The 14,722-nt window shown below is 32.3% G+C and overlaps 1 protein-coding gene across 1 annotated transcript; it reads left to right on the top strand.

Annotated features, from left to right (window-relative positions):
• Positions 1 to 6,769: 6,769 nt before the first annotated feature.
• On the top strand, positions 6,770 to 9,668 carry LOC105643901 (iridoid oxidase). The gene is made up of 3 exons (XM_012229143.4): positions 6,770 to 7,299; positions 8,297 to 8,741; positions 8,854 to 9,668. Exons 1-3 carry the CDS (start codon positions 6,821 to 6,823, stop codon positions 9,460 to 9,462), a joined length of 1,533 nt encoding a protein of 510 aa, XP_012084533.3. The 5' UTR covers positions 6,770 to 6,820; the 3' UTR covers positions 9,463 to 9,668.
• Positions 9,669 to 14,722: the final 5,054 nt, after the last annotated feature.

The raw sequence follows: 14,722 nt of genomic DNA, 5'->3' as shown, positions 1-14,722 counted from the left end.
TTTTTTCAATTCTATATACCAGTAAAAGCCAAAGCAAACATCCATATGTCTATTAAAATAAAATAAAAAAGTTGGTCAAATCACGTAGCCTGTCATGATTAATTTAGTAGAGGTAGTTCAGATATATTAGTTGATGAATATTGTTTATCTGATAAAATTTTATTAATGTTGTTATTGAGATACAAAATAATTATTGAAATTGTAATTATCTTAATATATTACTGTGTCATAAATTAAAATGTTAATTAATTTTTATAATAATACTTAATAATTATTTGTTATTTTCAAAGAATTATAAATACAATGAATACATAAAAGTATTAATTTGAAAATTATAATTGTTTTAGTAATTATTTTTATAAAGTTAATTTAATATGAATTTAACATAAATATAATTAGTTAGCAATTAATCAAAAAAGCATAAAAAGTGAGCTTATGCAATCTGTATTTAATTATGACTTCTATCAACTATGTCGGTCATCAAACAAATTTTAACCTAATCATTGGGTATAAATTAATTATTCATCATATGAAATAGTTCAACTTAATTTTTTTAGAAAAAAGAAATACTTAAATTACATTTCCTTGATACAAATCCTACTTTATCATGGAAGTTTCGATTTATACTTTATACAGTTCATTTGGACCATAGAAGTAAATTAATCAAATCAAATTCAATTAGTATTTGTAATTATTTAATATTGAATTTATAATCAGTTGGGTTTACCTTTAACATAAAATTATCTAAGCCATTTTGATTGGTTCACCCTTCTCATTATCTGTCTTTTACTTAGTTTGTATGTATTAAATGTGGGATTACCCACACTTCAATAATGAGAAAAAATACAGATTTGAATTCTGTGTAATTGGACGTGCCTAACTCAAATTCTACTAAAATTGATAGAATTTCTAAATAAATTCTATAAAATTAACCATTGAAATTTTTATTGACAAAATTACCCTCTACTATAAACTCAATAATATTTACTCTTTTTTTCCCTCTTTGATTCTTTTTTTTTTTTTTTGAAAATTCCTACTAACCTTCTATTTTTTTTAATCTGGTAATAACTAACTTTATATTTTTTACCTTTTTTTCCCTTTTTTTTATTTTGAAAAATACCTACTAACGCTTTTGAAATTTGGTAATAACTCACTTTATTTCTTTTGTTTTTTTTTTTTTTTGGAAAATTCCTATACGTTTTTTTAGATCTGTTAATAACTAAGTTTCTATTTTTATTTTTTTCAAAATTCCAAACTATTAATAATGTTTTTTTTTTAAATCTAGTAATAACATGATGAAACTATATCAACAATTGTTTCTAAATGCAATTAAAAATAGTATTAACTTTTTTAAATATTTTTTTAGTTTCCAAATTAACTACTTAAATCAACAAGTCTTTTAACAGTTAAAATAATTATTATGATGAATGTTAATACTTATATAATTAATTAATTAATTAATACAAAGCAACAAGTTATTTTATTATATATAATAAATTGGTGTTTGTTGTTTATTTTTGTTAATTATTTTACTCATTACATTACAGAGTAAAAAAAAAAAAAAATCTATTGCAATCAACTGTGCAATATAATCTTCGTTCCATTACATAATTGATTAAATTGAACCAAACATCGCAATCAACTGTGTAGAATACCTTCACCTTCTACTCATCATCATTATTTCCATAAGTATTAATGACATGCCTTAGTTGCCGCCTTCGCATGTCATCAATATGTGTGTCTTGTATTTTCCTTCAATATTTTATCTCTCCGAACATTATATTTATGCACTTGATCTATTGTTAAATAGATGGCCAAATAAATAGATTTGCACCTAAACTTTCACCTAACTATACGGGGAATCAATTATACACCTCAAGTCTATTTTTTTACATTACTCATGCACCTTTCTATGTTGGCAGATGCGTGTGAACTACATTAGCACTAACTAGGATAACTTAGTGGAAAGTGAGGCCCATCTGGCACTGACTAAGATAAGTTAATGGAAAATGAGGCTCATTTTGACTCAAACATTGAGCTAAACAGTCCTACTCAACTTTTACAATCTGCTAGTTTTATGTTTGTTGGCTCTTCGGTGTTATTAGATTCCTTAAATTTATTGAAATTTATACCTGCAGGTCTCCTTCGATCTCTCTGTTTCTTACTTAAAGATTTCTTTATTATTTGTTGCTCAATAATTCTTAAAATCCGAATATGGCTTCACAAGATCATGTAAGCATAAGAAAAGTAGAAATTGAAGAAGATGGAAGGTTCTCGTATGGATTCTGGAGATTACTTCTTCAACAAAATTGACAAACCAATTCCTATAATAAACGATCAATCTAACTCTCCTCTTTTTGATTTACAATACCCTCCCTCTTGTACCCTCGCCATCTTCGAGCTCCATTATCTCATCTTTCTTGCCCATCCTTTAGGGTTTTTGCATTGCCAATTAAAAGGACGTTATGGACGTTGCTGTCGAGATTTCGACCAACGGGAGTTCTGTTTATTGCAGGAGCTGAAACCGTATTTCTCTTGTTCATTGAGCGAGTCAAGTGCTTTAGTCAAGGACACACAATGAAGAATGAGTTTCGAATCTTCTTATCTTGTTCTTTCAAAGCATGGAAGCTATATCCTGATGTATTGACTTCGCAGATTTCTCAGTGTGCAGTATTCATTTGAATATATGATGAACTGACTGTGTTTGGTCCATGAGAAAATGAAGGAAAATGTTGGCTTTAGTCGATTGGATTTATCTCCCTAAAAAAATTTACAAAAAGGAAGCATAGAATTGCAAGCTGCTTTTAGGTAGGACGAAGAGAGAAAGTAGTTGTAAAATGAAAGAGAAAATGTTACTAAGAGCCAAACTGGATAAGATTTTTTCACGTTGGCGTTTATAACTCTAATTAACGCTCCTTTGGGCAACTGTATCCATACTCTGCCATGTCAGTGTGGAAAGTTGTAAGAACGATGAAAAAAATGGATTTGAGGTGCATAATTGGTTCCCATAAAAGTTGAGGATGCCGTACGGTTATTTTGTGAAAGTTTAAGTGCAAATTTATGTATTTGGCTTAAATAGATTGAAGAATAAAAAATTCATATTGCTTCATCACAGTACTATATAAGACATTATTATAATGGTAAATCGAAACAAACAAAATTATGCACAATTAATAAATATGGCAGCAACAATTTTCTACTTTAACAAGAGAACAAGAACAAGTTGATTTAACGTGAAAACAAATATGCAAATATAAAATACAAAGAAACAAAAGTAAAATGAAGCAAACGAAAGAAAAAAAAAAATCAAAACGGAAACAAACAGAAGTAAACAAAAGCATACAAAATAAGTGGAAGAAAAAGAATGCAAACAGAAATAAATGAAAGTAAAAAGAAACAAACATAAAAAATTTGTCATAATTAAGACCATATTTGATGTTGCGAGATGTTTGGGAGTCAAGGATGAAATGAAGCTTATCCTTTCCCTTTTGGAAATTCTAAAAGAGATGATTATAGATCAAAAATTTCATTTTTTAGTTTCTCATTTTCTTGTGTGAGCTTACTAAGGACTTTGCACTTCAATTTCTTGAGAAGCAAAAGACAAAGGTTCCTTAGGAGAGGTCTCATTCTCTCTCATGTAATTTGCCATTTGGATTTCAAAGCCACTTTTTTTGGACTTCAATTCTTGTAGCACAATTTTTTTTCTAGAAAGTAACACTACAAAAAAAAATGCCATTTAGCAACCGATCTAATCCTTTTTTTTTTCTATCGCTAAAACAAATATAGGGACCGATTTGAGACCACAGTAATCGGTCGCACAATTTCTTGTCGCTAATTACTTAGCGACTGAACTTGACGTCGATCGCAACTTAGCAACCGATAATTCAATCGCTAAAATTGCTAATCTAGTCGCTGAATCACTTACCCCCATTAAAGATAAAGTAGTCGCTATTCGGTCTCTAAATACCTTAGTCGCTATTCGGTCGCCAAAGTTAGTCGCTATATTTGTCGCCAATCGGTCGATGTACATTGTTTTAAAGTCTTTGACTTTTCGTCATTAAATACCTCGACCTCGTCCCCTTCGTGCAGAGTCCTCAACCCCCCTGCCTGTATCCATCCGAACATGAATAAAGGGATTTGTGATAAAACATAGAAATTGACATAATTATTAGATAATTTTTAAGTTTATATAATAATTATCACATAATGAATGTATTAATATATACTAACTATTGTAAGTTCCCTATCTAATTCTTCTTCGTCTTCTTCATATCCTTCTTCTTCTTGTTCTTCTTCTTCTTCGTCTTCTTCTGAAGTGCCTAAGACTTGGGGCTCTGCTTCAACATCTTCATCTGACATACCAATCTCATATATGTCCCATCTTTTTCATCCATTGTTTCCATTAAATCTTCAACTATTTGAATCGGTAATTCAACCTTATCCGCCTGAAATGGCTCAGACATTGATGTTAAGGCAGATTGTTTAGTTCAGACTTCTTCTACAATTGATCTAGCTTTAATTTGGCACAACATTGAAATTAAAATTGAATTCTGTGGAATGAGAAAAATATAGATTTGAATTCTGAGGAATTGGACGTGCTTAACTCAAATTCTACTAAAATTGATGGAATTTCCAAATAAATTCTACAAAATTAACCATTGAAATTTTAATTGATAAAATTATCCTCCACTATAAATTCAATTGTGTTTACTCTTTTCCCTCTTTGTTTTTTTTTTTTTTGAAAATTCCTACTAAGCTTTTTTTTTTTTTAATCTGGTAATAACTAACTTTATATTTTTACCCTTTTTTCTTTTTTTTTTTTTTTATTTTGAAAAATTCCTACTAACTTTTTTGAAATTTGATAATAACTCACTTTATAGTTTTTTTCTTTTTTTTTTTGAAACTTTCTATACGTTTTTTTTAAATCTGATAATAACTAAGTTTATATTTTTATTTTTTTTGAAAATTCCAAACTATTAATAATGTTATTTTTTTAAAAAAAATCTAGTAATAGTATGATGAAACTATAAAAAGTGATGACTATCAACAATTGTTTCCAAATGCAATTAAAAATAGTAATAACTTTTCTTAAATACTTTTATACTTTCCAAATTGAGTACTTAAATCAACAAGTCTTTTAACAATTAAAATAATTATTATGATGAGTGTTAATACTTATATAATTAATTAATTAATTAATAAAAAACAACAAGTTATTTTATTATATATAATAAATTGGTGTTTGTTGTTTATTTTTATTAATTATTATGTTAAGGGTATTATAAGAAATAAAGACAAATGAAATTTCATTTAAGAATTTTGTAAAATTCAATTGAAATCTTTATTTTAAATTGTGATATACCAAATATGAGAAATTTATTTATATATGATTCTACTTAGAATTCATTTACACATTCATGATTCATTTATATTGGATATTGGTTATTGCTTAACTTACAATTGCAATAATTATTTTCTTTATCTAATCATTAATTAGATATTTTAAACTAAAAAAATTTATTGGCAATATATATATATATATATATATATAATTTTAATTAATCGAGTTTTTTCTACTAAACTTTTTACCTTTTTATTTGTGGATATTGAGTCCCTCAACCTTTATTTGGATGAATATTAAACCCTATATTTACTAAGAATGAACGATAAATCCAAGTTATCAATAGCACGAAATATATCAAATAATAATGTGACACGATATAAAATTATTATAAAAAACAAAAATTTAATCTTAGCTTAAATAAAACTTTAGAGTTTCTACATAATAATTGAGCATTCAAGGATTTAATTTACGACAAATAATTAAAATTATAAGCAAATCAACTTAGGGTTCAACCCCCACTAAGTACACCTGCAGGGCGGGATGAAGAGCTTTAACTCTGATTAAGCCCAGAATTGAATTAGGCAATCCCTGATAATGGGGTCTAGATACTAGTTGGTTTACACAAAAAAAAAAAAAAAAATATAAACAAATCTAAAGTGCGTTTGATGTGTGATGATCGATTTCTAACTTTTTTGGTGTTTAAACATTCTGATAACTGAAGTCAACATGTTAATTAATCTGGAATTGTGCCGGGTAGGATCACTAAGGGGGTGGTAAAACATTTCCTTGAGAGCATTTAAAGAGACTATATACACAGAGCTCAAATACAAAACTTCTGATTAAAGAAAAAGGAATCATTTCCAACCCTTCTCCCCCGTTGGGATATTACTTTCGAACTTTTAATGAAATAAAAATAATTTTAATAAAAATAAAATTTAAGGGTTTAATTGATAATACTCAATTAAGTTCAAGTGTTAAATATGTATTTTTTGTAATTGAAACGGAACCCTAGACTTGTGTGTTGATAATCTGAATTGATATTGGATAAATATACCCTAATCCCAAATTAAGGATCTTAAATCCCAAATAGAAATTTCCTTTTGATTGAATAACAGATCTTGATTCAATACTTAACTATAAATTTTATGTCCACCATAACTTTTTAAATAATTTTTAAAAATTAAAACAGTATTTTATAAAAAATTAATATTTTTACACCGTAATATTTTTACAGTAGTCTTGGTCAAAGATGGCCGGGCGGAATGGACCGGCATCAACAATTACTTATTATTATTATTATTATTATTATTATTATTATTATTATTTTGGGAAATGATAACTTTATATATTATTTTATAATATAATAAAATAGTACGCAAATTTGCATCACTCTACTCTACTACATAAGGTTATATATGTTGAGATTCAGAGAAACTACTGAGTACCACTAGCTAGTTTCAAACTACAAACAAAGAGATGGACTCTTCTTCCCTTATTTGGTCAAGCCTTCTCTTACTACTATCTCTAGTTTTATGCCTAAATAAGAAAAAATGGAGGATTGACAGTGGCAAGAAGAACCGACCTCCAGGGCCACCGGGATGGCCAGTCGTCGGTAACATTTTTGATCTTGGAACTATGGCGCACCGGATTTTATATGAGCTTAAATTCAAGTATGGACCAGTGCTGCGGCTAAGAATAGGATTGGTGGACACTGTGGTAATACAATCAGCAAAGGCTGTAATGGAGCTGTTCAAGAACCATGACGCCAGCTTCTGTGACCGAACGGTTCCCTGTGTGCTTACCTCTCATAACTACAAAGAAGGATCAATTGCGGTAGGTCGGTTTGGGCCATATTGGCGAACGATAAGGCGTATATGCGCTATTGAACTCCTGGCCAACAGGCGAATCAATGAGACAGTCCAGATTCGACGGAAATGCATCGATGTAATGATACGGTAATGTTTGTTATTGTTTTCGTATTTTTTTGCGTGTGATTCAATATCCACTTCAGCAAAGATTTGCATTTTTGATAATAAAAATTGTCGTTTTTATTGCGTTTTTAACCACTGTCCAATATACATGTTTGTTATACATTCCCAAGAATTTTAGATATTTTTATAGTTTTTTTTTCATCAAATTATTATTATTTATTGCCCATATGGCATTTTGTTATTTATTAAATTTTTAATTATTTTATTACCTAATAATAAATTTATTATATTGATGATAAAACTCTTTTGTTTATTTTCTTTTTCTAAAAATTAAGAAGTTCATAATAAATTTATTGCACTTGTCATTGTTGAATTCAACTATATATACCTTTAGTCTTTTTCGCTTTACAACATGATTTGATTTTTATATTAAATATTTTAAAATAACTTTAAATATGAAAATAAATGGCTCTAATCTATAATACATAAGTTATATCTATTAAATCCTCAGAATATGACTAAAATTAGAAAATAAAAGCAAATTAGTAGATACTTTCACCAAGTTGAATTAACAACCAATTTTTTTTTATTTTTTTTTTATGAATTATATATTTTTGTGGATAATTTTTTTGTTCTACCCATAAATGATTGTATCATTAGCATGGAGTATGTTATTTTTTTAAGAATTCCCATATTTTATATCTATATTATCGTGTCGTTATAGTACGAAGATGCTCTTCATGATAATTTATTATTTTAGCCTTCAATTGTAAGTTTCATTTAACTTTAGCGATAATCTCTTTTTCATTATTAACACTCAAGAAAATGATGTTTGCTTTTCCATTAAATTAATATTATATATATAACCCAAAAGTCCAACATTTTGTAAAATTTTACTTTAGAAAAACCGAGAGTTTTTGTTTTTATTTGATCCACCTAATTTAAAATTCTTTTTTGTGCTAATCATGGACCCTTGTCCGACAATTATATCATAATCTTAAAATATGTCTACGTTGGGCAGGAGCATCGAAGATGATATGGCAGCTGGAAAAGCAAGTGGAGAATCAGGGAAAGTGCATATTCCTCACTATCTCTTCGTAATGACATTCAATTTGATTGGTAATCTTATGCTATCAAAAGACCTTTTCGATTCAAAGTGCAAAGAAGGGTATGAGTTCTTTGAGGCCATGGACAAGGTCATGGTTTGGGCTGGAACACCAAACCTTGCAGACTTTCTACCATTCTTGCAATGGTTGGATCCTCAAGGACTCAAAAGGAACATGTCAAGAGACATGGGACGTGCAAAAGACATTGTGGCTGGGTTTGTTAAAGAAAGAATTGAGGATTATAAAATGGGGAAGAAAAAGGCTAATAAGGACTTCCTAGATGTGTTGTTGGAATTTGAAGGTGATGGTAAAGAATGGGAAGGAAAAATTCCATATGACAAAATGATCATAATCATTTTGGTAAGCATAGATAATTATAGGAGTATGTGTGGCATTAGCATTTGAATTTTTTTTTTTCAATTGAAGTATTATATTGAATTTAATAAATTATTGGTTGTGTTCAATGTTGAAGGAAATGTTTTTTGCTGGGTCAGAGACTACAAGCTCGACAATGGAATGGGTAATGGCAGAGCTATTTTCTAATCCTGAAGCTTTGAGAAAAGTTAAAGATGAACTCGACGCGGTTGTTGGAGAAAACAGGAAAGTTGAAGAGAGTGACATAGACAAATTGCCATATCTACAAGCTGTTATAAAGGAAACAGTTAGATTACATCCTGTAGTTCCTTTACTAGTTCCAAGAAGCACAATAGAAGATACAAATTTTATGGGGTACCATATATCCAAAGGCACTCAAGTTCTTGTAAATGCATGGGCAATAGGGAGAGATCCTGAATCTTGGGAGGATCCAATGAATTTCAAGCCTGAGAGATTTTTAGGTTCAAATATTGATTACAAGGGGCAGAATTTTGAGCTCATTCCATTCGGGTCAGGAAGAAGAATATGTGTGGGCATGGGATTGGCTCAGAGAGTAGTTCCACTTGGTGTGGCCTCTCTATTGCACAATTTTGAGTGGGATCTACATTCTCAGACTTTAGACATGAGGGAAAGAATGGGAATAACAGTGAAAAAACTCGTACCCTTGAATTTAGCATGCAGGAAACGTCCAACGAAATCTAGCTAGGTTAATTTAATTTAGTTTATGGTCGTGTAATCTAGTATTATATGCATTAGAATAATATCATGTAATAAACATTTTGTGGTCTACATCTAGCTTATCATGTTCTAGATGTGTAATAGTATAATTTCGTTGGAATGATCATTTGCTTGTTTGGAAATGTGAAGAAAGCCACAAAGAAAGATTTACAACAATAAAATTTCTCCTTGAGCATCTCCAAAACTATAAAGCATCAGTTCTATATAATTTCTCCTTTGGCATCAGTCTTTTTTAGAAATTACATAAAAACTTCAAGAATGATATTCTAATTATGAGGTGTTTTTCAAAATAAATATACCAAAATGAAGTGCATTTTGTAAGATATTTTCAGACTACTTGTAATTTTGGGTTCGTGAATTATTTAATATTAATTTTCAAACATATAACTGTATATATTTTAACGAAACACTACAAAAAAAATGGCATTTTGCGACCGACAAAATGCCAAAAATCGATCGCTAATTTCAATTAGTGACTGATCAGCGACCTGTAGATATCGGTCGCAAAAAACGTCGTCGCAAAGTAATTTGCAATCGATTTTTGTGTCGGTCGCAAATTAGCGACCGATAAAATCGATCACAAAAATTAAAAATCGGTTGCAAATTTTGGTCGTGTTTTTCTTTTGAAACACGGTTGCAAATTGGTCACAGAAAAAGTCTGTCGCAATTATGAAAGTCGGTCGCAAATTGTAAATTTAAAATGTTAATTTTTGGTAGCAAATCAGTCGCAAAATTGAAAAAATTAATAAAAAAATAAATATTATTATGAAACCATAAATTTTTCGCACTTGTGAAAATTGACATATATATATATATATATATATATATATATATATATATCACAAACGCAATTCAAGAACAATATAAAAATGTAGTTGTTATTATACTGAACAAAATGTCAAAAAACAAATGAAAAACTAAAAAGGTCCAAAATCAAATCTACGCTGTTGCTCATCTGCACGATCCGATGTCGAATCGCCGGGATGAGTACCTGCTAGATGTGCTGTAGTGCCGAGAGGGGTGACTAAGGTATCGTCTGCAGCATCGGGATCTGGAGACGAAAGTGGCTGCTGCTGAGATGTCGAAACATTTCGACTGTAGCAGGCGCAGGATCAGAGGAAGAAGTACCAGCACCGGGCTCACCGGACAGCCGCATCACATGCGCACTAAGCTCTGCAATCTGTCTCTGCTGATCATCAACACGAGCCCGTAATTCAGTAAACTCCTCGGCAGTGTGCTTAGGCTGTGGTCGTGCGCTGGCTGCAGAAGCGTGAGATGCTGAGCCACAGTAAAATTGTGATGCTTGAGACCCGATGCCGTATACCTCCCTCTTTTTCTCGCCCCCTACAGCCTCGAGATAAAGTGCTACCTCATCAATTCTTGACTCAGCTTCAGATTCATCCATCTGAGAAGAAACAAAACGCTCCCGAGCTGTAGTATAGTTCTCCTGAAAATAAAAAATTAATTAATCAATGCAATTGTAAGCTTTATTATATTGAACTTTGTACATCTTCGCAATGAGTAGAGGGTAAATGTAAATATTATTCATTGTTACTTACATTGACGCTCACCGCACGTCTGTCGACAAACGTATTAAGATCGTGGTCCTTCGTGTGAGTGTATGTAAACACCTTAATCGGTGTTGGCTCACGACCTAATTCTTTAGCCTGTAATGAATTTTCATGCATGATATATTAATATATATAGTGTCCTTTCACTAAACATCAGTTTCATATACTGTGACTAGTTCACTTACTAATAATCGAGCTGTCTCTGTAGCAGATATTGACCCGCCTGTGTGTCGAGAAGGTCCTACTCCATCACCGCCAGTCTCACTGCGCCTGTTTTGTGCAAATATCTCCCGCTTTCTCTTGAATGCAGGATCCTCCCAAGCCTTTTGCCAGCTCTCCCATATCACCTGAGACACGCACTGCTGCTTCTTATCGCTTCTTCTCATCCTATAAATGAAGTCAGCATATCGATCAGGGCATAACTTCTCCCAGGCCACTTTCAGCATAGCCGTAATGGCCTCGTCCCATATGAAATGTTTCTGCAAAAAATGAAAAATAGCGTTTCAATACTAAGGAGGTATCTTGATGAATTGTAAACATTGAATGATGATATAACTTAAACCAAAGCGTACCTGAAACTCCTCCCAATAAAAGTCTCTCGCCTCTTGTGGTACGGCATCCCATGTGTATCCTTCTTTATGCAGCTATAGCTTGATTATCCTCATAATTTGCCTCGTTGCTCGAGAAGATGGATATATGCTGAGAAAAAAAAACAAAAGTGAAATATAATTAGACGAAAGCATCACAATCTGAATAAAATATGCCTTTGGAAAAAGTGAATAAGTACTTACTGTCCCGCTACCAAACTAAGGCTGATACGTGGATCTGATGAAGCTGCAAAAGAAGTGACATATGTTATTGAACTTTGCAGATAATTAATATATAATTGAAATGACAATAATGACATTTATGATTACCTTGCACAGTAGGTGACTGTGCAGCTGGTGGAGACTGTACTGGTCCAGAAATGGGGGTAGAAGAGGAAGGAGCAGAAGGAAGTGATGGCGGCAGTACTGGTCGCCGAGTAGAGGATGAAGCCCCAGACATACCTAAAGAAGGATGTGATGGCGGCAATACTAGTCGTTGAGCAGAGGATGAAGCCCCAGACGTACCTGAAGAACAAGGAGGGATAGACCCTCCTCGTCCACGGGCACTGCGTCCTGGGCCACGACCTCCATGCTAACCACTGCCGGACGCGTCTGAATCAAACGCTCTGCCTCTAGCCATCTGTACTGCAGATATCAGAACCTAGATAAAATGAATTTATACAATTATATGAATTGTAGAACATGTGGTAAATATGAGTAAAGAAAGTTAATAACTTTTAAATTCTTCATTAATAATATTAATTAGATATACATTTATCAATTTGTAATAGTAAAACTGCTCTAAGTATTAAGTGTCTTCAATATCATCTGCTTCCTCCCCCTCTTCATCGTCTTCCTCTTCTTAATATTCCTCTTCTGAGGTACCCATGATGATTTGATCTTCTTCCTCTTCATCATTCGATGCTCCTATTTCAACATAAGATCGGCTTTCATCATCCAATCTATCCGTTAAATCTTTAACAACTTGCATCGGTAGCGTATCAACCCTAACTTCTTGAAATGGCTCCGATACTGCGAGTGAAGCAGATTGTTTGGTTTCAAGTGCATGAACAACTGATCTAGCCTTGATTTTACACACTGCCATCCAATGCAACGATCTCATTTAAACGATGGATATGGGACATAGTACACCTGTGCAGCTTGCATTGCCAAAACAAAAGGTTCATACTTTGTATATCTTCTTCTTTGATTAATATCTACCAGATTATACTTAGGATGAACCTTCATGCCAATGTTTTGCGTAGGATCAAACCATTCGCATTTGAATAAGACTGTGCACTTCATTGGTAGGCCTAGATATTCTAACTCCAAAACCTCAACCAATTTCCCATAAAAATCGTTTGACACGTCACTGTAGTTTGATCCCTTTATGCAAACACCGCTATTCATTGTCTTTCTGCTTCTCCCATAACCCTCAGTGTGAAACTCGTAACCATTTACAAAGTAGCCAGAGTAGGCATTAGCAACCGGTAGAGGTCCCTTTGCTAGATCCGTAACGAATCTGTTACCAATATCGATTCCCGAGCTTCGAGCCTATGGGAAATAGTAATGACAGGAGTGAGATTTAATAAATGTACATTCCATGTTATGTACATTGAAAGTAACTTACATAATATTTGAACCATTCTGCAAATTCGGAGTCCAGTTTTGCATCAACTGCAGTATCAGTCAAGTTGGGATTTTGAAGCCGCAAAAGATTAATATATTTCCTGTTTCTCATATCAGCAGTATCAGTCAACTGCCCCAATCTCACGTTTCTCGTATCAGCAGCAAACACAGGATGAATGTTATCAAAATGTTTCCACGCTTCAGAGTTTGACGGATGAGTCATTATACTATCCTCATATTCATGCAAAGCATGCCATGTCATGTGTTCAGCTATCGCCTTAGATGCATATAACCTTTGAAGGCGAGGAACAAGAGGGAAATAATACATCTTCTTGAAAGCCTTCTCTCTTTGTACTTTACCAATCCCTTGACCCCGCCGTTGATATCTTGGAAGATTATAAAACTTGCAGTCTCTGAATTCCGAGTCAACACCCCAGAATATCATACAATTATTACAACAGCAATCAATCTTTTCTAGGGTAGTCCCAATCCCCGAACTAATTTTTTTGTTCGATAAAAATTATCAATCATTGAATGGCCTTCAGGCAACATTTCCTTTGCTAACTGTACAAAATCATCGTAACACCTTTTTGAAAAATAGTGCTCCGCTTTCATGTGCAGTAATCATGCCACAACAGATAGAACTGAATGATTCTTGCATCCAGGCCACACTTCACTGTTAGCTGCACTTAGCATGTCAAACAATTGTTGGGCTGCTATGTTTGGCGATTCCTCCATATCATCCCAATGACATTCTACTCTACTCGCATCAAGTGCCATATCATTGCATTGATTACCATATAGAAATTGATAAGGTTGACCTTCTAAACTTACCGGAATGGAGTGGCCTGACCCACTGGTAACTCGAGGTTCACCATGATGTATCCATTCGTAATAATTTTCCACGAACCCAAATTTGCACAAATGAAGTTTCACTGTATTGATGTCTAAGAAGGCTCTATTTCGACACTTCTTGTGATTACATGGACACCTCAACTTATTACCATCCATACAACTGGGATTACCAACTGCAAACTGTATAAACGCCTCCAATCTTTGCAGGAACTCTTGTCTTAATATCCCATTGACCTCGAACCTCCAGTACATCCAATCTCGATTAGGTAGCATTTTTTTTTACCTAATTAACACTGTGTTTAGAAAGGGCAAATTATATGTAATTGCATTAGTCTAAACCATCCTTAAAACATACCACAATGTAATGTTCAATTTACACTTCTAACTTACTAAGGTTATTTCTATAATAACGGTAACTATATATAAATGTAAAATCACTAAGTTCATTAATTCACTAAGTTCATTTATTCACTAAGTTCATTTATTGCCTTTACCCTAGCTAATAAAGGTAACTGTACTATTCCACATATTGATTTTTTTGGAAAAAAATTCGGCAGCATTTCGGCACAATACAATCAAATCTCAA

This window comes from Jatropha curcas, chromosome 2 (assembly GCF_041381405.1).
Source record: "Jatropha curcas cultivar XTBG-Jc1 chromosome 2, XTBG_Jcur_1.0, whole genome shotgun sequence".
Taxonomy (NCBI): Eukaryota; Viridiplantae; Streptophyta; class Magnoliopsida; order Malpighiales; family Euphorbiaceae; genus Jatropha; species Jatropha curcas.
The sequence above is the reverse complement of the archived record's forward strand: the minus strand, read 5'-3'. Positions and strand labels throughout refer to the sequence as shown.